The 25,289-nt window shown below is 40.2% G+C and overlaps 1 protein-coding gene across 1 annotated transcript in view; it reads right to left on the bottom strand.

Annotated features, from left to right (window-relative positions):
- Nucleotides 1–25,289, bottom strand: part of npnta (nephronectin a) — a 55,284-nt gene that overhangs the window by 5,292 nt on the left and 24,703 nt on the right. Inside the window, exons 4-9 of the mRNA XM_080462655.1 lie at nt 16,633–16,752; nt 15,192–15,311; nt 11,044–11,178; nt 9,761–9,883; nt 6,810–7,235; nt 763–852 (exon numbers count right to left, since the gene is read on the bottom strand). Of these exons, the coding sequence (XP_080318781.1) occupies nt 763–852; nt 6,810–7,235; nt 9,761–9,883; nt 11,044–11,178; nt 15,192–15,311; nt 16,633–16,752 (1,014 nt within the window). The remainder of the gene's footprint in view (nt 1–762; nt 853–6,809; nt 7,236–9,760; nt 9,884–11,043; nt 11,179–15,191; nt 15,312–16,632; nt 16,753–25,289) is intronic.

Below are 25,289 nucleotides of genomic sequence, written 5' to 3'. Positions count from 1 at the left end.
GTCTATTGTGCGCATACTATATGGTGTAATGTAATATATTATGGCTGTGACAGAGAGACATAATATTCAGTGACTGATGATTTCATTCCAAGTGATGACGCCTCGACAATAACATTAAGGCAAAACAGTATTTTCCATGCACTGCTGCACAAATTGGTCCAAAGATAAGAATAACATCCATCATTTTGTCGCCGGAATCCTGCTGAAACACTTTTCAGTCAATTTTCTGAGCCAATGAAAATCCTTTTTCTCTTGACACAATATATCAATTGATGCGTGGTGAAAAAAACTGAAATAAACACGTAAACTAAATCGCTGAGCAACTTAATCTGCATATTATTGACATCATTAAATCGCAGGGAGTAAACATGACAGAAAAGGCCATCTCTTCACAAAAGCCTGGTGTAGGGGCTCCACACATTAAGTACCGCGGAGACTCCGAGCAGTGCGATGATGTGCTTGCAAACGATCAATTAATCATTTGAGCAGTCAAGCAATCAAGGAGGTATAATATGAAAAGTGGAAAAGTCTGCCAGTGCATCCTGGGCTGTGAGCCATCATTTAAACGGATACGGCCAGATGTCATATGCCACCTCCTGGTGGAATCTCTATCAAAACACATCTGGTCACTGTAATGGCGCCACCTCAGAAACACGGCTGCACCAGTCGATTGTCAGTTTCATTTTGCCCCTATAGTAAACGTGGCTCGTCCGTCATCATTCGAGCGCGGCTGTTCCTGATCATCAAATGTGTCGTGTTTACCTGGATCGTCTCTGGCCTCGTCCGCTGTGTTGCCCAGCTCAATGTCAAAGTCAATGTCGAGGACGGTGTTGTGGCCGGGATTCCGAGGGACTGAGGACAGACATGAAAGACACGGGTTTAGATAAAGGATTAGCAGAGGTATTATATTTGTGCTTGTGGCTTGTGGCTTTATGTTATTACCCAACAAGGACTCTATGAGCATGAATCAATGTCATGGTTTAGCGCCTGCATACATAGGGCTAAGCACATTTATTAACGGCGCGCAGATGACCATAGAGGGATCGAAATACCTCTGAAAAGCTACAGCAACACCAGCAGCCTAACGTGAGTCATAACAAAGAAATATACCCTATACATGTGCTGCAACGTATTCACACATGCACGCACGCACGCACGCACGCACGCACGCACGCACGCACGCACGCACGCACGCACGCACGCACGCACGCACGCACGCACACACACACACACACAGCTAGTCCCAAAATAGTCTCTATCCGTCTCCACCTGGGTCACGCTACTGAAAAAATACTACAGGCTGATTTTTTATTTATTTTTTTTATCAAAGGTCAACTGTGCAATATAAAGGTTTGCAGATAAGGTCTGAATAAGTCATCAATTAAAAAAAATAAATAAAAAAACATATTCGCCATAGCAGATGATTCGAATCGCACGTTTCTATTAATGCAATGCAACCTGCACTTGAACTGTCAAATTCCACAATCCCTAACATGTGTCCCCTCCACTCAGCCCGGGCAATGAACCTGCCGGTCTCATGTGCTGGGTCACAACCAACTGGCGGACTGAGATGTAGTCTGTCAGTCGAAGGAATGTGAGAGCAGGGAGGTCACACTCGCACCAGGCTCTCCAGCAATGCCACACATCCAGGTCTGTCTGTGTGCGTCTGTGTTTGTGTGTCTGTGCTCTTAAGGAACTGGGTCTCCCTTGGGGTCTTTCATCCAGTGTGAGGGCGGCGATATAAAGAGTAAATCCAGTCATACGCTGATTAAGACAGCAGTAATTTCAACTGTGACACTGTGGCAAGTAAAAATAGCCGTCTTTTGACTATCCTGTTATAAAAATGTTGGAACACTGTGTAAATGCTCAAATCCTGGCATTGACACTGTAGCTTCAAATTCAATTTTTTTCCTCCAAACTGTCTCAGCTCAACCCTTTAAAGGGCATTCTGAGATTTTGGGGGAATTTCAACCATACAGTGCTGTCGAAACAAACATTTTTATTAATCTTAAACATAATAAAATATGCTGAAATTATTATTATTTAATTATATCACACATATTTTATCCTACAATATGTTATGATATAATGCGTTATTTGCATCACAGAAGCCTAAATTGGACATACTGGATAGATTTGGATGGAAGTTTGAAGAATTGTGGAAGTTATTAATAGTACAAAAAACAGCGAAGGCGGGTTGTAGAAAGGTCATCATGACCCTTTATGTTATTCAAAACTAAATTTGAAGAGCTCTCATACTTTTCAAGAAAAAACAAAAAGACATGGTTACATTTTTTTTTTATCCACGTTCCTGTTTTTGTTTGACTTTTTTCATGGAAAGTAGTTCAGATAAAAAAAACATTTCCTTGCAAGGTCAGTGAAATAACCGGAAAAAAAAAACTGGGACACTGTTGCTGTTTTAAGCAGTACAAACAAAAATTACATTCACGTCCACTGTGTTGAAGTGTGGGCAGGAATACCTTCAAAACTCACATAAAACATTGACTGATGAGATCCCACTGGGGCTGGCTCAAGGGAAGCGGCCCCTTTAAAAAAAGTTATTTGTTCCCAAACCTCGACGCTCAATGTTGCAACATTTCACTTTTGTGTTCTTCCATTTCTTTTAAAGTTGGAGTTTAATAAAGCAACTGAAATCAGATTTACTTCACCAAAAACATGAATCAAATCAGAGCATTCATTTTCCTACTCTTCCTAATGTCCAGGGACCTATTATGTAGCTTCTCATTTTCAGAAAGTGCCGCTAAGTCTACCTTCGCTGATGTGATGCTGCAGCCTCACTCTCTTGTCACAACCAAAGTACCAACTTTTGTGGAGTTTATAAAAACAACCCTGTTTCAAACTTCTTGTAAAAGCCTTTTTGACAATCCACATAATGCAGACTCAGTCCTCAGGGGTGTTTTATCATCCTGCATAGCGCTTATACCACCTTGATCAGATACATATTTACACTTCAGGAACTATTCATATTTGCTCTCTCGCTGACCTAGATGAGGATATTGATTCTAACCCTCATGTTTATGTCCTTACCGTGGAGGTAGACAAGCTTTGAATAAAGACTAGAAGCAAGGAGACACTATCTGTCAAGCTAAAAAAAAAAAAACCCAGTATGAGCAGAAGCTCACTAATTGGCATTATGCCTGTAAGGTTTATAGACATACACTGTATATGCAAAACGAGACTACTTTTTCAGAGAGGTTGTTGTACAGGACAGGCTGTTAGCCAATAATTAATTTAGTAACTAAAGCCATGGTAACTTTTACATTCATGTTCCAACTCATGCTGGTAAAAAAATAAGAATCTATTTTTGATATTTGTAGAAAGCAATCCACTCTATTCTTGATCATTTCAGCTAGTGTGAGAAAGAAAAAAAAAAAAAAAAAACAAAACCCTGAAAGAACAAATAAAATGATTCTCGTGAGTCAATGACGCTCATAATGAATTTACAAGTTCAGAGTGAAGGAACAAAACTCTGATTTAGCTCTGAACCCACCTGCACTGGAGGCACCGCTGAGGTGTTCGTCGCACTGCGAAGCTCTTAGTCATTTATTTTTTTTTGCCCATTTCCTTCTAATTATTGGAATAATCACTCAGTGATGTCTCCCCTCCCTCCCGCTCTCCCTCCACATATTCAAACCTTCTCCAGGAGGCTCTGATTCCTCCACCTGCTCGGCTGTGGAACGAACTATTAGATTGATGTCTCCCTCAAGCAGTGCAGACAGGTGTTAAAGTAATCTTCTCTCCTCTTTCCTTTTTCTAATTATGTGATGCCATCTGGCAAGGTGAGCGGAAACCACAATATCTCACCTCTCATTCTGTACTTAGCTGTTGCATCTCAACAGACGTTTCAACATGAAAATAGGTTACTGATGGATTTTTAACGCTTTTTCCTTTGAATACAGGTGTAATAGACAGTTATCTATTTTTGTGGCATTGAACAGTTTTACAGCAATTTGTGTTCACGGTTGCCCTTTGTTGCTCTTTTTTCTGAAAGGTGACATATGTTTTTAATAGGTCCTGTCTGACCTGTTAATTGTTTGCTGTGAGAATATCGTGGAGCAAAAAAAATATTCAAACGCACCCGTTTTGTGTTCGTGAAAAACGTTTAACAGCAATACTTGTTTTTTTGCAAACTTTACAAAAAATAAAGTTAATTGAATATTTCTTGAAGGAAGTAATTTGCAAATGAATATGACTGTTTTAGGTTCCGGCTGTCGCCTCACAGCAAGAAGGTCATGGGTTCAATGCCGGCAGAGGCCTTTCCCTGTGTGGAATTTGCATGTTCTCCCTACGTGTTTGTGGGTTTCCTCGGGGTACTCCGGTTTCCTCTCACAGTCAAAAAAGCATGCATTTGAGGTTAATTGGTGACCCGAACAGTGCCCTGGATCAATACGCTGTTGTTGTTGTTTATTTGAATATACAGCCCAAAACAGAAAACAGGCTATTTTCGCATTTAAATTGTAACTTGGTATGAAGAGGATGGTTGTTTTCAATGATAAAGATCTAAACATGCAGTGGGATGTCATGTATGGAAGAGAATGAAACAAGGGATACCAAAAACTCCAAACAGCACTTCTACAGTATTTTCACAAGCACCACCTTGTATGCAACGTTTGGATTAGTTCCACTATTCCTACACTGATAACACTTGTTAGTAGAATAAGTTTGTTGTTGCTTTTATGAAATTCTATAGGATTTGTTGACTGTCGTTCAGGCAATATAAAATCCCACCTGATTTGACCCTGTGAATGCTGCAAGGTTAAGAATTTGTATGCAAACAATTTGATTTAATTCATTACACAGAAAAGTAGTTTGCTACTTCAGCTTTGCGTTTCATGTGCTCAAGAATTCACGCCACATCTCATTAGGAAACAATTCACTACGTGAGAAGGCGCGCGCACCGAGGGAAGAAAGCAGCAGATGATTGCCTTGATTACCTGCTTGGTTAACGCAAAAGGAAACAACCTAATCCCCCCCCCCCCCCCCCCCCCCCCCCCCTTCTCATTATTTTGATTTCAATTTCAATTATTTGGTTTTGATTGAAAACGTCAAACTCAAGCAAAGACTGACGATGCCTTCTTGGTATAATTGGTGTCAAAGACCGATGCTTGGCAGAGATCGCAGGGTGTCATGTGGATAAACAACAGTCTGGCTGAGAACCAGTTTGTGTTCATTAACTGAGGCCAAGTATGATAATTACCTTTGGAGGGAAATATTCTGACTTCAAGACAGCAAACATCAAGAATAAATGGCCATTATTCCTTTACAGTATTTCTATCGCATAATTCTAGAGTGGATACAGCTGGACTGAAACGGTATCATATTGAATTTTAATGGGGGCTGCGTAGTGACGTTATGGTTATTTGCCTCGTCTCACAAGAGGAAAACTCCAGTTTTAGTATGAATTTTTTGATTGTGGATGTTGGAGTAATTCTACGTAAAGTTATCACATTCACTGTACCAACAGTCTTTTTAATGAATTGCAGAAGTACTGTGTGACTTATGTTTCCCCACTGTGACCTCGGAAAAAGATAATAAAAAGAGAGGAGACGCAGAGAGTTTTCAGAGCGGGCTGGAGATTGTAACTGAAACACTCTCTGTCCGTTCTCCTCGCGAGTAATACCAGAACTTGACTTCGGTGTGTGTTCTTTCTTGCAGATTTAATAAATGTCCAGAGGTTGAACCTGACAGTGGAGTTTGTCTAATCTACTTCAGGTACTTCACATTCCTTACATGATTCAGAGACATGTATGATCTGTAAAAAGATGACTCTAAACAGGCTACTGATGTAAATGTTTGTGTGTCTGACAGTTCTGTGAAAGACTACATTTAACAGGAAACACCGACTGCACTTGTGAACACTACTTGTATTTCTCCACAGTACTCCAGTTGTCTTTTCTTCTCATTCAACTGTGGTTTTACCAATTTACCTGATAAAATACCTTGACACATGCTTCGCTTGCACGTTTAAAAACAGACCCACTATTTCAACACTGGTGTGAAGAGAAATCGGCACTCGTCTTGTTTGCAGAGAGGAAAATGGTGCAATATATAAATTCCAAGTGAATAAAAGGCTCACTCTACCATCAAATAGAAAAAAGTGATGATAATGTGACAATGATAAGTGTTGTTTCAGTTCAAAATGAAGCTTACACTCTAATAAATATTACCAATTACTCTGATGTGTATAATTTAAAAGGTGTTATTTGTCATGATGAAGAACTGTTGAAGCATCACTTGACTCTATGTAGATTTAAAGAGTGTTTTTCGCTCTTTGTTTTTGTTCTGGGGCTCGTTGGTTTAGTCTCAGCATTGTTTCCTGAAACCAACACATCTGTTTTAAGTGGAAAAGCTGCAAACGCTCAGTGTTCACTGCCTCTCCCACAACAAACAACACTCAGTCAAAGACTACAGCTAGCAGGTGAACACTTAGGAGCATTTAGCAGTTAGTTTTTTTGTTTTTTCCATATCTGGTCATCAAAACAAACAAGCATTGAAACACATTCTTCTCAAATCACAAGAAAAATGAGTCAGATTGAATACCAATGCTGCTGCTTGTGCGGCAAATGTGTCAATATACAACTGCTAATATCTCTATGAAGGGGAAAAAGTACATTTCAGTGCTTTTGTGCTGCCTGCATGTTTATCTTTGTGAATATCATTTGAAAAGAGATCTCAAATCTGAAACAATTACTCACCTCTCTATGTGACATTATATTATTTTGAGGAAATTGGTAAAACTGTCTGCTTTCAAAATAAATGGATGGAAAATAAAAAAAAAAAGGTCTTACTGTGGACGTCCCCTCGTTGTTTAGTGACCTCCTTCTGGATGGTGTTGTCCACAGGTGTGACGGGTGGCAGTGGTGGTCTGGTGGGAGCAACTGGCTTTGGTGTGAGGTAAGGCTTGCGTGTGGGTATCCATGGCTTTCTGGTGGGGATGAAGGGCTTTCTGGTGGGAACGGATGGCTTGCGTGGCAGAGGCGTGATCCTCTTCGGCGGCACAGGCGCTCTGGTCGTAGTTGTGGTGGCGGTTGTAGTGGTCGTCGTAGTGGTTGTGGTGGTGGTTGGATATTTAGGGATAATGGGGAAGATTCTCTTTTGAGTCACGGGCGTTCGGAGGGTGGTGGTTCTCCGCTGATCGAAGTCTGGTATGTAGTTGTGATGATTTGGAGGCAGTCGGTCTGGTTTGGCAGGGTCAATGGCCGCCTTAGGAATCGCTGGAATAAAAAGAGGGTGAAGAGGGAGCGCTGAAATATGAGCACTTAAGAGTTAATGAGGCAGAGAATTGCAGACTAACATGTGATGATTAGCCAGATTTTTTTTCCAACGAAGAGCCTCATTTCATCCACTGAGACTCCTCCTGAAATCTATTAAGTAAATGTTAGCGTCCTGAAACAAATTGGGTGTCCTAAATCTCACTGAGGCAAAAGCAATCAATTGCCAGAGAGGCTTATGAGTTCACATGCCCAAGGTTCCCAGCAAATACACATATGCCAGTGAATGATAAATGGATTTCACTTATATAGCACTTTTCCACTGCTCTCGCAGCCCCTAAAGCACTTTACGTTGTTAATCACATTCACCCATTCACACACACATTCACACACCAGTGGAGGCTGCTGTCACTCCAATGGGAGCAGTTTGGGGTTCAGTGTCTTGCTCAAGGACACTCCAACATGTGGACATTTAGGGACTCGAACCTGCAACCTTCCTTTTGAGAGATGACTTGCACTACCAACGGAGCCACAGCCGCCCCAAAGTCCACATACAATGCAGTCATTACCATCTGCATCATAGTGAACTTGTTAGTTTTACAAGAAAATAATATGCAAAAACAATCTACTGGTGAGGAAACATTCACTTTATCCTTTAGAGTACACACTAACTGAATATTTTAACTAATGAAGGTTGTTAAAAAGCACTGCGTCTGCTTAAATAACCACTGGTATATATCATCTATATTATATATATTCTATTTCATGAGTCACACTTATTTCAACTTTCTTTAGTTAAAAAAAATAAATAAATGTGAAACTAATTGTGCAGTATGTGGAAAAATGTCTTACTTGAACTCTATAACAGGATGCCTGTTTACCCAAAGTATGCACTAAAAATCATTCGATTGGATTGGAACTGTCACATTTTTATTTCTGTAAAGTTTGAATCTTTCCACGTTAAGTACAGCACCTTGACAAAACCAAGATGACAATATCATTCCAGAAAAACCCCAAACACTGATCCCCAGTGAGCACAGCTATTTAATCCAGTATTCAAAGACTTGAGACTTGAGAGTGAAAGAAGCCAAATATAATAACTTGCCTTGTAAGTTTTAAGATGTGTGTGAGTGAATCACCTTGAACATTAATGGGATGTTTAAAAAAACTGGGAAAAACTGACAAAAAACATATTTCAGAATGCCTTCTATTCTTGTACTGTTGAGTGTTTTAATAAAAGGAATATCATCACATTAATAGCATAGCTTAATATATAAAGTTGGCCATAAAACAACGCGATGTATGACAGTTTGAGGCAATCAATACAGACTAACGATCACTTTCACAGATGTTTGGCCTTTTCATTGACAATAATAGCCAAATGGATTTTTTATTTTTTTTTTAAATGTAAAACACATAAAGTGACATTGAGTTGAAAGCTGCTGCTCTACGTCAGAAAATCCATGTGCTGTGTAAAAGCATGAGCATGTGAGAGTTGTCAATTAAAACGGAGATGACAGTTCGCTATAACATAACTAATAAAATTGAATAAACCCCATCCAGTCGGAGGGCTCACAATGTGGGAATTCCAGTGGTAGCATCTTTTTATGTGATTATTGATTCTTTGTATACTTATAGCCAGAGGCCATGCGGCAGCAGCGCTCAGGCCGAGTGTGTTTGGAATGACTTCTGCTCTCAAACAGACAGCTGTGCCCCCAAGATCACCGTGCTGATGTCTTTACCAACTTATAACCTTTTTTTCTTCGTTCCTCCACACACACAGCTTCTCCCATCAGGGGCAGAGACTGGGGGCTGTTTTTTTTTAAGTTTGTTTAGTTTTTTTTTTTTTAGACGTGTTGCCCTCGTGAGGGGCTTCATGAGTGAGGAATGAGAGTGGACAAAGGCAAGTGGTTTCAACTCTGTTACTGCCTTCTCAGGTTGCAGCCGACTTTGATGTGTGATGCACAAATAGGATTTTGCAAGTCGACTCCCCCGGAGCACTTGTGGCTCACACCCCTTTGGGCAGAGAGCCTGGGGAGGTCTTTGCAGGAGACGTCCTCTCTGCTCTGTGGACTGCTATCAGTTTTGTCTGTTAGATGATTGATTAACCATGCCGGATAAATGACTCCTTGTTCACCGAGCTGCTGTGGAAAAACCAGAGACACCCAGACTAATGAAGTGTGTGTCAGCAAGCCGAATGAGACAAATTACCAGAAAAAAAGAAGAAGAAAAAAAACAAAAACACATTTGATGATGACTTTTCTTTTTGGTTGATTAAAATGGTCAAAGTGGAGTCACTGTGGGTGCTCATGATGAGGAGGGTCTATTAAGTAATGACTGACAGCTATTATAAAGAAAGGAATTTCACTTCTATCTCTGTGGTTCTAAGGTTATACCGGCCTCCCTCTTGCTTTCCAAACCTTTAAAAAAAAAAAAAAAACAGAAGCAAAGAAAACAGAAAACATGAGGCCCCCGTTCCTCTTCGCAGAAGCGAACATCGGGGCCCAGGTTTTGTTCTCCGTTCTTACGTTTACAGTCGTGGCCCATCCCCCTGTAGCCGTCTTTGCATTTGCACTTGTATGAGCCCGGCGTGTTGTAGCAGGTGGCGAAGCCGCTGCAGTGGCTCTGACCTAAAGAGCACTCATCCACATCTGAAAGACAATGGGAGCGCGACAACATTCAGCCTCCGAGAGCAAGTGTAAAAAGCTTCAGACATAACAGCAGAGTATCAAAGGCTAATTGCTTCACATCCACTTCGAGGAGGGCTCCGTGTTTATGCCATTATGCTTGTGAAAGCAGTTAAGTGAAAAATCGTGACACCTCCATGAATATCGGAGGAAAATGATTATCAAGGTTGCATAAAGAATAAAGTGCTCCCTGACATACAGACAGGCGAGGGTTTGTCAAGGGCTTTGGGAGTATCTCGCCACAAAACTGTTGCTTTGATTTGATAGAAAATAAACATCGCAAGCAATGTAGGATATAAGGTAAGGCCAAACTGTTCAGAAAACTAATTCAGAGTTTTTATGGCTGGTATTCACAAGTATGTTGCACATCATTGAGTTGCACAAAGGTGAGTCACGACCGAAACAGACTAAATTAGTTCTGCAGTGGAATTCAGGAAATCCAATGTAATTTTAAGAGCCTCACCCTTGTTTTCTTAGTTTAACACCTCTATATATTTGATTAATTATATTGTATTTTATTCCCTATCCTCCAGTTGCGCACAACTTTTTTTTCCACTTATTTTATCTGGCAGTAATCCTGTTTCATGAGCCAGCCTTAACAGACTCCAGTTTGACTGTTTTGATTGAAAAATATCTTCCAAATACCCAATAAAGCATTTTAAACACATATTTATTTTCACAGCATTTTGCATTTGCAAAGGGACATCTGGCTTTAAGAAGCAAAAGATGAATCATTCAGTGGGAGAGGAGGCGCACAGACATATTGTGAATAAAGAAGTAAATATCTCCCAAATTTTAAGTTATGAAAGATGAATACAAAAATGTCCTTGTGACTATGGAATTCTTCTGAGATTCATAGGTTTGCATTGTGCAAAGTCACAAATAACACAATGGGCGTCTATTCAGGCTGGCATATTTCAAAAGGACCTCCGCAGCTGATGCTCTGCCTGCTGCAACGGGATTCAAACCTGAGTCCCCCAAAGTCAATGTTCTTTGTTTTCAACAGATGGTTTGACCAAAAGCAAAACTCATATTACAAACAAATTAGAATTCTAAATGAAAATATCACACTTTTGACCATTGTAAGTTTATCCATAACAAACTCTTACTACTTATGGCATTACCTATGCACTGGTATTTTCCATTGCGGTATTGCAGGTCAAATCCTTCATGGCACTTGCAGATGTAGCTGCCGAATGTGTTGATGCATTTCCTGAACCTGGGACAGACGGCTATTCCTGCTGCGCACTCATCCACATCTGCAAGAAACCACAGAAAACGGGATATCACGTCAAGTAAGCTGATTCATTTACATTATGCATTCATCCTTTCAGTTGTGCATTCTAAATAAAACAATGAGATTATAGGGAAAAAAATGAACATAAAAAAACCCATTTATTTCAGAAGTGAGCAAACATTGTTATTCATACCAGAAGACGTTTCAACATCCCTCGTTAGTATTCATTTATGAACAAAGCACATTATGTATTCTGCTCAGTGAGAACAATACAATGCAAACTACCTCATTTCATTATTTAAAGATCTATGCTAAGTGTCTCTGTTGATCACCTTTGCAAGCATGTGGGCATTAATATTTAGACACTGAGAGGCTCGAAGCATTTGGCTTAAAATCATTAATTTATCTGCCGCATAATGCAGCAATGCTACAGAGACAGCTATTTAAAAGCACCTTAAAACACTCAGATACCCGAATCAGCTGGGAAAACAAGCACGGGAAGTCAGTGGGCAGAGCTCCCTTATCGCCTTAACTACTCCTGTTTAGGCTCCCATCAGTAACGGGCTTAATCCCAGACTGCTCCAGTGAAGCTGCTTAATGGACAGGACCTGCAGTTGGTAGCTGCAATTATACTGGTACTATCAAGACACTAGTGATTTATTATATTTAAAACAACACACAACAAGCCGAGCATATAAATAGTCATCAATGTGTATGAGAAGCTTTGAAAACAGCTGGGACTTAATCTCACAGCAGCAACATGAGATTTAAGCCTGTTGTCAGGGCTGTGTGTGTGGGAAAAATTAAGCAACGTCTGTGAGAAGCAAAACTCAATTATTATTCTGTCTTCCTCCTCGACTCTCCAACAACACAAAAACATCAGTACACTTTTGGGTTGTTTTTCTTTTCACAGTTGTCACAGAGAAAAAAGCAAATCCGCCCAGTGGATCAAAAGGCACTCAGGGCCTAATCCCCTTTTAGTAAACAAATACTGTAGCATGCGTAATTTATCCAAAAACAACTGTTATTTAGAAGAGTGCGACCTATGATCAAACATCACAGTCTGTACTTGTGAAATAGCGAGCAGGGAAATTTTGGACTTGAAAGCAAAACTAATTTGCTTCTACATACAGCTTAAAATTTACAATAAAAGCTATCAATTATATTGCTTCTGACTGATGATTGCTCCGGGGGTGGGTTCTGTGTGGAGCTTGTATGTTCTTCCTATTTATTCATCAAACTAATTGCTGCAAATTGCTGTTTTGTACAGCTGTGGACAAAGCATTAAAGGAGATAGATGTTTGTAACATGCAACATCTATACTGCTTCAAAACGTTGAACCTTTATAAATGAAATAGGGTAGATTCTATGTTAATATTTGGAAGAAAGTTATATCATGTCCTTTCCCCTTTAAGAGGGGTTAAACATAGGGGGAAAAGACCTATTGACCAGTTAAAAGTATTGATTTTAAAGCACTTTCAGTGTATTTAATGTGGTTTGTAAATCACCTCATTATATGGTATCTTTTATTATGCCACATCATTCAACAGAATCATTTGAAAGAATAGCGTTAGTTGGTTACTTTCTCTACATCCATCCATCTACAATCTATACCACTTTATCTGACTTCGTGTTAAAGGAGACAGGAGGTAATCCCAGGTGACTATGGGCTGAAACAGTGTCGACTTTGGACAGGTTACCAGTCCATCACAGAGAGAACACAGAGAGACAGACAGTCGCATGCGCTCTCATTTATTCTCCCTTAAAGTTCATTTGGCCTCAAACACATGTTTTTGAACCGTTGGCTGAAAAATAAGTACCCAATAAAAGTCCACAAAGACATAGGGAAAACTACAAACTCCACACAGAAAGGCCCCAAACTTGAACTTAGGGCCTTTTTGCTGTGAGGTGAGAGAGCTACTTCTGACTACTCCACAGCAGTAGGTATAGTGGCCTCCCTTAATTTTTTGAATCTATACGGAATTGAAGCATCAGATTAATGTTATTGCCACATTTACTGCTTCTCCAGCTGTTACATTTACATACTTATGGGATAACATGTAATTAATGAACTGCAATGGTTTGTTTGAAAAGCAGAGAAGACAATGCTATAAATAAGAGTTAATTAAAATTTGTAATTGGCTGTTCCTGTTCTGAGCAAAGTTATAGTTAACCACGATCGCTTGACAACAGCTTACAAAGGGTGCTTTGCTATATACTTGCATTACGGTTGCACTCTTTGAAGTCACCACACTGGATTTCCAAAGAAAAGGCGACATCACTGCTGTGAAGGGGTTCATAAATACATATTGGTCACAGACTTCACACAGCGTAAACCACGTATGGCAGAGGAGCCTCGGTTTCAAACCTTGCAGTGTGTTAATCTCCACTGGATGTAAAGCCAACAGCCGTGCGTTTAATTGGTAGACTGAGCACATCCTCTCAGTGTTAGCTGAATGAAGATGAACTCTGCCCTCAGAGTCCCGCGGAGCTGGATAAAGCCCGAAGCAAAACACTTTTTTAATTTATGTGTTATGGTAGATCTAATACAATCGGATGTGTTAATGGACCGGAGATGTCATGTGACTGCAATTTCACACCTCGAACAAAACACTTAAAAACATTAAACTCGATAAAAGTTTGGTGCTTTGTCGGTTGGAAAACAAACGACTCCCTCATAGTATGCATCTTTAGAGCAGTTTGTAATTTGTGATATTTCCTCTGTCTCATAAAGCCGCAACAAAAATAAGTCGACATGCTTCACTGTACCATTAAGTAAAAGTGTCGTCTACGCAGACTGCACGACTCCGGTTACTTGAAGTCACCGCCGCTGTAGATGTGAATATACGGCGTCTATAAAAACCCTCCATAAAACACCCACTTCCAGAGTTCCAGAAGGATCCGGAAACATTCCATTAAAATGTCGTAACACCTGTGGCAGAAAAACCTTTCCATCCCTTCCTCCATTATTCTTCATGACTGATGTCCGTCCTGTTTTAAAAATCCGCCTCCCCATTAGCCACACAGCAATTAAGTGCAAGATGACGGGGTTCACAAGCACTGCAGCAAGCTGTGTTTAAAGCTGAGGCCGGTTAACAGCTTGTATTAACCCCCTTCTTCTGATAAGTTACCCATCTGAGGAGCAGCGCCAAGTAAAACTGGGAATGAAAGAATGGCAGAAGGAAGGCAGAGGGGTGGCTTCCCCATGATTAGATCTTTGCTGTAAAAGCTGGAGGGAGTACATGGAGTAAAGTCACAATTTGTTCACGAAGGTGTGGTAAACTTAGTTTACCACTTTAGTGGTAATAGTCTTTAAACTGAGTTCAACTTTGTTTACTTAAAGGATTTGCTCAGGTACTGTAATTGTCATTTATTCAGCAAATGTGAGGCAGGGGCCGAGCGTCACTGGGGACCCAGTCATTTTATTATGATAAAGGGAAGTAATTTCAAGTGTAAGAATGGACTTATTATGTCTTGATTTCACATTGAGGATATGTCTTTATGTTTGTCCAGTGTAAAACATCTGAATGTTACATGATGTAATCATTGGTCAGTCTTAAGATGTACCAATAAGGCAGCATAGAAGTAAGTTGAATAGCTCTCTAATTGCACTGTAGAAGCAGATGTTGAAGAAAACAATGTAAGTTGATTGGTTACAAAGGTAAATTAAGAAGTCATATGCACCTTCTTAAAAAGAATAAATCACTATCTTAGCCCACACAAGAAAAAAAGATACAAAAACTGAGCTGTGAAAAAGATGACTTCCACTTAGTAGTTTAAACACAAGGTAGTATAATATAGTAGAGAATATCAGTGCTATTACTTTGGGATGATCCCCAGGTTTAATTCTTGGTAACCCCTGTGTCCCACTTTTCACAAATTCTGGATCCACATTGATGATTTAAAGGCTGAAAATGACATTCATAAAAATCAAGACTTGCTTGTGATGCTTTGCTGATGTCGGTCCTGGAGAGGAGCTGGTAACATAAGCCCGAGGTTCGAATCCTGTGGAGGTATATTAAGACTGGGACATACCCACACAGGTTCTTCCATCTGGAGCCAGCTGAAGCCCTGGCGACGGACACTGACATCGGACCTCTCCTTTCAGCACCTCGCAGCCGTACTGGCAGTTGGCCATGCCACAAGTGCGGGCGTCTGATGCATACAAGAGAAACACGGCACACACTATTACACGCTGCTGCCACAGAGGGACACAGAGGAGGAACCGTTGACGCTGCTCTAACAGACACTTTTTTTCTCCACACTCCTTATCCTCCAGCCAATTTGTAAAAGTCTGGCCACTCGCCTGCCTTTTCTTATATTAGCCAGTTTGACCCCAGGGGTGTGCACAACAGAACAGCACACACTCTGCCATTATTAGATTCCTGTGCTGTGCAGATGCTATGTGCTTACACCTTGCGCTCAGGCAATCTTCCCTCACCCACCTTTATCCTTTCTTACGCCCAAAGCCTGATAATCCATCCCCGCCGTATCAAAGCGGCAGTGTGCAGTGCCGCTGTTGTCGAGCCATGCCAGGCAGATCAAGACCCTCCAAAATAATAATATAATGGAGCAGATTTTGTTCAGCCTCTCTTGATAAGTCCAAACCCTAGAAAGGAAATTAAAAGTGAAGCGCATGCTGCCGCTGCTACTTCAGCTGGCGGGAGGCACCCCCGAGTACAGTCTGATGACTGTGGCAGTCCGGGCTGATTAAACGCTATAGTGATCTATTGATCAAAGAGGTTGCAGGGGAGAGAAGAGGAGCAGCTTGGTGTTTAACACTATCATACTATCATTACACAACAAACACCGAGGCTAATTTGGAATTGCCTGAAGTGGTGTGCAATTCACAACATTAGAAAGAGGGGGAAGGAATTTTCCCCCTGATATGAAAGCACTAATTAAAACGAGGCACAGGGAGTCGCAATCCTCCAGTGGAAATGCGAGGAGAAATACTTTACTTATCAGGTGAGACTCAAAATTTGCAGAGAGGCGTGTGCGGGCATCAATTCGCATTCAATGGGGTACCCCAGGGCAACCAATAAAAACAGCACAGTAACTCGGGGGGTGCATAGACCGCGCCTCTGTCATATTTTTCATTTTAGGCCTCGTAGGGTTCTTCACAGGGGTTCTTTAGATTGTAGCACTTCTATTATGAAGCGGATCAACATGGGGTTTTAATCAAAACAGTCTATCACGGCATTGTGAGGGTGCTGTCAAACGTATCCACATGAGTGGGAAAATATCTAATAGAGAGCATATGTCAACAGTGCCGAGTGTCAGAACTCAGAGAACTTTGTAGTGAAGTGACTGAAGCTTCAAAATCGTGCATTACAGGCAACAAAGCTGGTGAAGTGGCAGACAGAAAATCATGAAAAAGGCAATGAAAATATACATATTTCAGACAACAATACAATCCATGTGTTTAATGACAGAGTTGCATGTGTGATGTGTGTGTGTGTTCGCACAGACTCACTTCCACAGGTCCCATCAGGCATCAGCATGTACCCGTTCAGGCAGTAGCACTTGTAACTCCCGTACGTGTTCATACACCTGTGTTTACATGGCCTCGGCTTCAGACCGCACTCATTCAGGTCTGCAGACAGAGGGAGACAGCATAAGTGGACTGGAGCACCAAGAGAGAAGGGGGCCCTGCTTTACAGAGGTGAAATTAGTCAGGGGGCAAAGGTGGGGAGGTCAGTCACGTCACACCTCCCCCGTCCATTTGCGTGTGGGTTCGAGGCCCGTACCTGTCGATGTGTGTGTGTGTGTGTGTGTGTGTGTGTGTGTGTGTGTGTGTGTGTGTGTGTGTGTGTGTGTGTCTGCGTTTAGAAAGAGTGAGGGGGGGTGTCTTCAGGGAAGTGAAGTGTTGCCATGTTCTGACAGGCCCAAAACTCCCCTCTTTGATGGTTTAGCAGGAGTCAACTGTCAGCCTTCCTACCACCTGCATGTGATAAAAGATGCTATTATAACCTGTGACTCACCGTGGCTTCTACTGGTTTCAGCCTCACCATCCAGCGCTCAGTGACAGATACGTATAATTCCAGTGTTTTTATGCTGACATAAAAGTAGAGGAATCTCACCCACAACAACCCGCGAAAATCTTATTAGAATATGATGCTGTCTGAGTTCAGGAGCTGAGAGGACTCCTGGGAGATGGGAATAGGCCCTGAGCTAAACATCTGTCAAAAGCTTATGCAAATGAAAGTCATTATACCTCTCTCAGAGCAGAGATTTTGACTAGTCCAACACAGGTGTAACTAATAACATTAGAAAAATCCTTTTCCATTTATGTGTTTTGGTCCCCGTGCCGTGGCCTCAATGGGATTACCGACTAGTTATCATTAATGTTAACAGCTGCACCTGTGTACTTTATGTAATTCCAGGCCAAGTGTTTATTTCTTTTTTTACTGTAGCTGAAAATAAAAGTCCTCGTGGTGGTGCATTGGGTTAGGTCTTCACTTCAAACGTGGGGGATGTGGGGACAAATCCTTGTTTTGACAGATTGGACATCCAGCGTTAAAAAAATGACCAAGCTACAATAACTTATTGTGAGAACTTTTGTGAAAAGAAGGAGCCAAAATAATACTTACCACTATGTGTTGTCAATGTATATAATAAGGAAGAATAAAGGTTAAAAAAACAAAACAACTATAATACCTAATGTTTCTTCAAGAAGCTCAACAATTCGAGAATTTAAAAACATGGAGGAAGAAAAAAAAAAAAAAAAGATTTAACTGGAGCCCAAACTAACAACAGTTTGTCATTGTTTTATTTCAGTTTTGGCGCTCTGGTGTTCCAGATGCTGCGTTTCTATGATGACTCAGTGTTGTGCAGATATATGGAAAAAGATTGATCATTCTCAAACGACGTCTGGATACTGATGTTAAACGATCCATATCTCCATCCTATTTTTTAATCTTCAGTAATGTTTATTTTTTTGGTTTTTCACAGAAGAAAGTTACTAATCCATTTGCAGGACTTATTCCTGACAGAAATACCTTTTCTGCCCTGTCCTACTAATATGAAATCTGACCGTATAAATGTCCCGAGCAGGTGAACAAAGGTCATGAAGTTATAGACCAAGATGCATATTGGTAATGAAAAAGCTCATAAACAGCCACGAAGAGCTTTTTGCCAGCTCTTAAAAGGCCAGGTGTAAAAAATGAAGAACTAGAATAAGAAAGGATAGCCTGTGTCTTGCTGTGAAAACACAGATATAATTGGAAATAAAATACTTTTTAAATTTATTTCTCAACACATGTCACATTTGCGCAAAGTACCAGTATTGTATCAATATCGCTCCGGTTTCATCACTTCGCCTGGTATCAGATGGAAATGAAAATAAGCCTTCTTGCAGATCACATTAATTCAACAAAAAACCATGATAGACGAAATAGATAACAGATGTCTACTTTTTTTATGCAAAGTTGAAGTGCCGTGCGATTACAAACTGTTCCTTGTGCCTGTGTGAAAATAAACCCCCCAAAAAAATAAAAGAGCGAGAGAGAGCTCATTTCTTTTTGTATATTTTACCAAACACACAACAGTAACTCCAGTAATTAATGTGACATCCAAGCAGTGGTTAAATTGTTACCTCTACAGGCTTTTTAATGGCAGATACTTTGTTAGATAATTGTGGGAAAGACATAGGAGTACTAATAAAATAAAATGAATAATGTCTGGATTCCATTTGGGCGTTTCTGTTTTACCACTCTGGTGTTGAGTGATCCAGCCTACTTGCACGCCAAAATAAAGTGGAGCTATTATCAAATGCATTTCCACTTGCATGTTTTTATATTTAGTTTTAATTTGTGCGTTGAAAAAAAGTTTTGCTGCTTTGATTGAAGATGTGAAGGATGTCCATTCAAGCTTTCTGCTCCACTGAAGTGGCTGAACGAGTAGATTAACAGAAATGTTATCACTGCAACATGCTTTTTTTCATTGTTTTATTATTGTTTATGGCTTGCGACCTACATTCTGTGCAGTGTTTGTGTTCGGTGGACAGAAAGGCACATTATGTGTGTATAGGAAATATGTCTCTTAATGTTATTAACTACACCCAGTTGGTCAAATGTCCACTGTGGGAAATATCTAATAACTGATTGCTGTAATTGTTATTTGCTTTTGTGTATTTGGACATCACACAATAATACACCTGCAGTGCACTTAATAATGTATGAGAAGTTCCTGATTCTCTCTCCACACAAAGAGGGATTACAGAGTCTCCTGCAGTGCAAAAAAGACTTTTCATTTCAGTTTTTTTTTACCTCAGGAAATTTTCAATGTGAAGTTTTCTCATAAAGAAAATAGATATATTATTCGTGCAGTTCATCCCTGAACTGAAGAGTGAATTAACGATAAAAGTTGTTTATACTAAACTGGTTACAGTAACTACATCAGCCTCTTCAGACCTTCAAAGCCTTTTTCAAAGAAAGCTTTCAAAGGTATTCTGGTATTTTCTTAAGACATACTGCTTCCATTATTGAGGATCTGATCTGCTTGAGATGGACATTTAACGGGGCCCATACTAATACTCTCTATATCTATTACATAGACGCCTATGTTGTAATTGGTGCAGTAAAAATAAAACAGAACTGAATTGAATTTGGAGCAACAAACCCAACAGAGAAAAGAGTTGCACGGACTGCAAGAAGCAAATGGGGCTGCATCATACTGGAATCAGGACACATGCTCCAAGATATATAAATAGCTAAATCTAAGAATATCACAGTTTGATACTGTAGAACCATCACAAATAGACCTCATCTCACTGTATGGTACATGAAGGGTCATCCTGGCCTGCCACACTTTAAATGGTGCCTTGATGGGCATAAGCGGGGTGCATTCTTTGAGAGCCACATGCCTCCTGCATTGAAAAGATGCCACAGTTTAATTTGGATGAATGATAGAGCAGATGCCCAGTTTGTATCCACAGACAGTCACTTCTATTAAAGGAAGCTTCTGGCCTACTGAAGCAATGCTGGCCGAGTGATCAGGGCATGCAACAGGAATGTGGACTGCCTACCTGTTTAGGCCCACCAAGTGTCATCAGCCCTTGAGCCATGTTCCATTACTACAAATTTGCGAGGATATAGGGGTCAGTGTGTAAATGCAGCTGTTACACCAGGGCACTATGTGAAATATTTATAGAATAACTTTCACTCACTACAAGAAGAATGGCATAGGATCGCATTTACTTATCGCTACATGTGGGCATGAGTAAACAGAGCTGAAGGGTATTTAATTGTAGTTTAATCTCTAAATTGAACTGAAGACAGTCTGAAGGGCATCGCCTTCCAAATATTGCAACTGCTCCATTCCCGATTTGGCACAAAACTACTTTGTAATTTGAATTCATCTCTATTACAGTTACAATAAATACATTTCTACAAATGTATGTTTTAATTAAAAAAAACAATCCATTTATTTGTTTTTATCACGATTTTGTCTGAAAAATGATAAGGAAAATAAACAAACGAAAACAATCATGCCAGGTATAACCTCCCCCTGAGGCCCAGACTTTTACTGCTGAACCACTAAAGTGAAAAAGAAAAATACAGTATACTGTGTAATACAAACATAAAAGACAAAGTAAAGTATAAACTCATTCGCTTCTTTGAGGATATCCTGCAACATCATCTATTTGCATGTGTCTCTTAAAATAACACATAGGAGCAATGCTATGACACAATCAAAAATAACACCCTGCAGTTTGCTTGATGCAAATTGCACTTTGACTGCATTTGGGCAACGGTCTTGTCTTCCCAGTAAACATCGAAGAAACTATCTTTTTAAAGACCTAAAATAAATTACATATTTAAATTGTGTAATTACATATTTTTCAACGAAACAAAACAGATCGCAGTTATTTGTCAGTCAGAAGGCTCTATCTCCGTAAATGTTAATAGCAGAGAGCCGTTTCTCTCCATCATAAGGTCCACAACAGTCATACCTCCTTACATGCACAGCGATTCTTCATCTTTTTAATGAGAACTGTCATTCTCATTTTCCTCATTAGTTTCCACATTCAACAATTGGCAACCTCGTTTCTGCGATTACAGAAAAACCATAGCAACACTGTCCATTGTCTGTGTGCCATAGAAACAGGACCCTGCATGCCCAATGCACTAAAGAAAAAATCGCTTAAAAATGTAAATGAGGGATTGTTGAATGGTCACATTCTTAGACAGTGGAAGCTCCACGAGCATCAGCACAAGCCAGACGCAAGACACAGCCAGACTGTCATCTGTGAATAAAAGTATGGACAGCATGAACAGAGGGCAGTCAGAAACAGAGAAGCCACAGAGGGGTGGAAAAAAGGGAGAGATAAGAGAGAGATACGACCACTAAGTGACAGCTCGACATGGCCCCAGGACTGCAGGAACCAATGTGATAGCAGAGGTTGAAAGCCCCTCTGGCATGTTCACTGTACGGTAAATGAACTGCTAAGATATATACCAAGTGATGCAAAGTGGAGTGATTTATTGGGTCAGCTCCACCGAGGTATGCTCCGCAACATTCTCGACACGCCTCGATCATTGACAGAGAGATTAGCGGGAGGCTCTTTCTTGCGGATACGCTCGTCTCTAAAGGAGATAACACTGGTTAGAACTGGAGGCCTTGTGCGGCGGCGCTGGCGGAGCTGAGTGCTGTGTCCATGTCGATGACGGCTTCAAAAGGAAGGAGGAGCTCTTTGTTCCAGACATTCAAAAAAACTGGAAAGGAAAATGAGGGGGAAAAGAAGGGGACAGAGCAGTATAACAATGGCACATTGGTATTGAAAATCTGTTTTGAGGGCAAAGACTGAAAGGCAAAAAAAAAAAAAAAGAAGTAGTAAAAACTGTCACATGCTTGGCATTCATGCTGGCATTTCTATTGAAAGAGTGGCTCATGGGTAGTGTCTCCTCTGCCAGGAAAAAGGAAAATAGTTGAGAGTGACATTTACTCCTCCTCAAGCTGTACAGTGCAGCACCATGCGCGTTGCCAATGGAAAGAAGACAAGCTGCTGGGGGGAGGTCGATCGACAAATCTCACCCTCCATCCCTACTCCCGCCGGCTGATGGTCCACAGGAAGAAAGAGAGGAAGGTGACTGGCCCAAAGTGGTGGGGTTAAATAATCCAGCGCTTCTTCTTTAGACAAAAGAAAATTGGTTAGAGGGGTGAGGGGAATAAGAAACAGGGGGGGGGTTGTTGAGGGGTTGATTGACATGAAGTCGAGAGAGAGAGAGAGAGAGAGAGAGAGAGAGAGAGAGAGAGAGAGAGAGAGAGAGAGAGAGAGAGAGAGAGAGAGATGCAGTGAGAATGAAAAACCAACCAAATGGATTAGAACACCTCTGACCACACCACATTCCTGGAAAGTAAAGAGGAACATTATGCAGCAAAGAGGATTACACGTGTGGGAATTGGACATGAGCTGAGTATCAGAGAAAAAAAGTTAAGGGCACATGAGAAAAAACGAAAAGAAAAAAAAAGCTTTTGTGCTTCATGTCCTTCTGAATTCTCCTCTCTTCTGCATGCCTGTTTTTTTTTTTTCTCTGCAAGGTAAATCGAGGTCACTGAGTTACCATCCCTGACAGATTCGGAGGATACCTTCTCAATTAGTGTTGTGAAATGGCAAGAAGCTACCATTCAAGGAGGCAAGAAATTCCCTTGGATACAAACACTTCATCCTCAGGAATTCAAGCACCGCCCCACTCAGTCGAACCATCCATCAATCAGAGCAAGCTCTCCCGCGGCAGTGAGCTAACAACACGTATTGTTAAGTGACAGGAAGATGATACAGCTACCTCTGCCTTCAAATCATTCAGGGATTTCCCTACTGAGGGAATTTATTCAAGTCCACAGCAGCCTTGCCAAGCTTGTGTAGAACAGAAGTCTTTATCACGCGACTTGTCGGGAAATAATGTCTATGGAAGAGGGGGGTGGAATAACAACATTTGGAAACCAACAACAGAAATACACACCAAGAGTAGCCAGACTTCGGTTGTAGACAGGAAGAAAAACATTATCTATATTCATTGGCAAGCCAATGGGTGACAATCTGGCTTCAACATTTAAGTTGCTAACTTGTTCCAAATATTCAGTTCAGGAGTTCACAGCTACCCAGACTACACACAAAAAGTAATCTGTGTTTCATTGAGGATTTCTTTGTTGTGACAATCCTTGTTGGTGAAACATCTCATAACATTGCAAATCCAGGGTTTCTCCCTTTTAAATGGTGCCTCGTTTTTCGGGAACACGCATTTGTAGGATGAGCAGCGTAAACCATGTAAGTTGAATGTATAAATCAATAAACTGCCATAATCTCCTAATTCTTCAGACTTCAATCATCTGATCCAACATCAGAAACATGAAAAAAACATGAGGAATAACAAAGAAAAATTGTCTAATTGGCATAGAAAATGGGACTTTTTTATGGCCACAACTCGCTCAGCTCTGCTGATCAGCCCACAAATGCATTTTCCTTGAAAATGTTGCACCATTTGAAAAATAGATAAATAATATCTTCAAATTGTATAAGATATGATGTAAAGAAGCATTGCTACACCAAAGAAATAATGAACTAAACACAAATGTACTTGTGTGTAGTCTTAGCAACAAGTCCTAAGATATGTATGCAACAATGTCTTCACTATAACACAAAAGTTCCACAACCGCAGTCAGCCTAAGTTATTATTTAACCAAATTTAGAATAAAGTCTGTGAAACACTGCCGAGAAGCTACCTGATTGCTTAAAGGTCGTAGAGGGAATGTTCCAGGTCTGAATGACATTTTCAGTAGCTATTTGTGGATGTACGTTATATATCCTGTCTGCCTATTGTATTTATGTGAGGTGACCCTGAAAGCCTTGAAAGGCACCTATAAATAAACTGTATTTATACTATCAATCTCGGTTTGGGCAATTAATCAAGCTGCTGTTGTTGCTGAAGAGCAGTCGTGAAGCTGCATTGCTACTGACCGCAAAAACAGTGAACAAGTGCATAAAAAGAAGGCAACGTGATTTGAAAAATAGTGAAATTATGTCTTTTTGAATGAAAATAAATAAAATTGGCACAGATGAAGACGTATCAGAACAACAAGACCATAGACACGAGATTAAAAAACTGGGTAATGTATTTTTTTTACTTCATTGAGACTTTAAAACATTTGTCCATAAATGTCCATGGCCATAAATGTGTTTTGACCAAAGCTTTTTTCTTTTCTTTCAAGTGGAGGTTTGTGTAAAAAGTAATTTCCTGAAATACATTATTTTGTACCCATTGTGAAGAAAACAGCTCCTATACACTGACATACGCTTGACGTGAAAAATTCGAGCAATACATGAAATCTTTGAAAAGAAAATACGACAAACTGTATTTTATGTTTATAATATGCAGGTTGATGTTGTAAAGCAGGTGTTCATTAAACTCTCTGAACTATGTGTTGAATAATGAAAATTGCCACATGCACAAAGTGGTTAAAGCATTAACAGTTCAGGGTAATGTGAATTAAAATAGAAAGCAATAACTTGCAAAACACATGAACATATATCTAAATCCAAATAGAAAATGTTTACCTCATTTACGTCTGGACCAATGAACTTGGTATTTCAGAGATTATTCCATTTTCATTACGATAACAGAACTGTTGTTGGTTGATCTGAATACTGAACAGTAACTTGGTCAAATGCCTTGACTTCCAGTAGTGACTTAAGGTTATTCTCCTGAGAAAACGTTATGTTGTGTTTTAACAGGACGAGAACTCTGCAAGCACTCAGCATAAAGAATTATGAAATCAATATTGCTGCAACCATTGAGGTTACTATTGTAAAATACAGTGCCAGCCTTAAATTGATAAGAATTGTCTTGCTTATCAATCTCAAAAGGCAAAATGTAAGTATAGTTTACTGTATTATTACAATCCCTTACGGGCAACGTTTAATCAAAGCCAGAAATGACCTCATGCCATTGCAATGATTATGTTTTTAAAAGAGAGCCTTGATTGAATGAAAATTGAAGAAATTAAATGGTATCTGAGAGAAAGTACACAGAATGATAACAGGCATGCAATACTTCACCTGGAGCCGCCTCGCTGTTACCAGCCAGGGAAGACAAACAGTGTCAGTGAAGGATGAGTTCCTAAACCAACAAC

The sequence above is a fragment of the Lipophrys pholis genome (genome assembly GCF_963383615.2).
Source record: "Lipophrys pholis genome assembly, chromosome: 5".
Classification (NCBI taxonomy): Eukaryota; Metazoa; Chordata; class Actinopteri; order Blenniiformes; family Blenniidae; genus Lipophrys; species Lipophrys pholis.
The sequence above is the reverse complement of the archived record's forward strand: the minus strand, read 5'-3'. Positions and strand labels throughout refer to the sequence as shown.